Below are 217 nucleotides of genomic sequence, written 5' to 3'. Positions count from 1 at the left end.
GGGGGCGGCTCTACCAGGCTCGGATCCCGTGCAACGTGGAGATCCCCGCGTTCCCCTGCGCGATGGGCGTCTGCACCGAATTCAAGTCCCCTACGCTGAAGTTCATGAAGTTGCTGCCGGCCGCCGAGGGCTGCATGGTCTGCATGGACGGGTAGTTGCAGTTGTAGTTGGCGTTGCAGGCGGGGGTGTTGTAGGTTGGGTTACCGGGGGCGGGGGT

The 217-nt window shown here is 64.5% G+C and overlaps 1 protein-coding gene across 1 annotated transcript in view; it reads right to left on the bottom strand.

Annotated features, from left to right (window-relative positions):
• Positions 1 to 10: 10 nt before the first annotated feature.
• The window catches only part of NKX2-5 (NK2 homeobox 5), a gene marked incomplete at its 5' end in the record, with an annotated part of 539 nt that continues 332 nt past the window's right edge, over positions 11 to 217 (bottom strand). Inside the window, one exon of the mRNA XM_008943629.1 lies at positions 11 to 217. This exon is cut by the window's right edge and continues 27 nt beyond it. Within this exon, the coding sequence (XP_008941877.1) occupies positions 11 to 217 (207 nt within the window).

Source organism: Merops nubicus, unplaced genomic scaffold (assembly GCF_000691845.1).
Source record: "Merops nubicus isolate BGI_N331 unplaced genomic scaffold, ASM69184v1 scaffold36527, whole genome shotgun sequence".
In the NCBI taxonomy this organism is placed as follows: Eukaryota; Metazoa; Chordata; class Aves; order Coraciiformes; family Meropidae; genus Merops; species Merops nubicus.
This window is presented reverse-complemented; position numbering and strand designations above follow the sequence as displayed.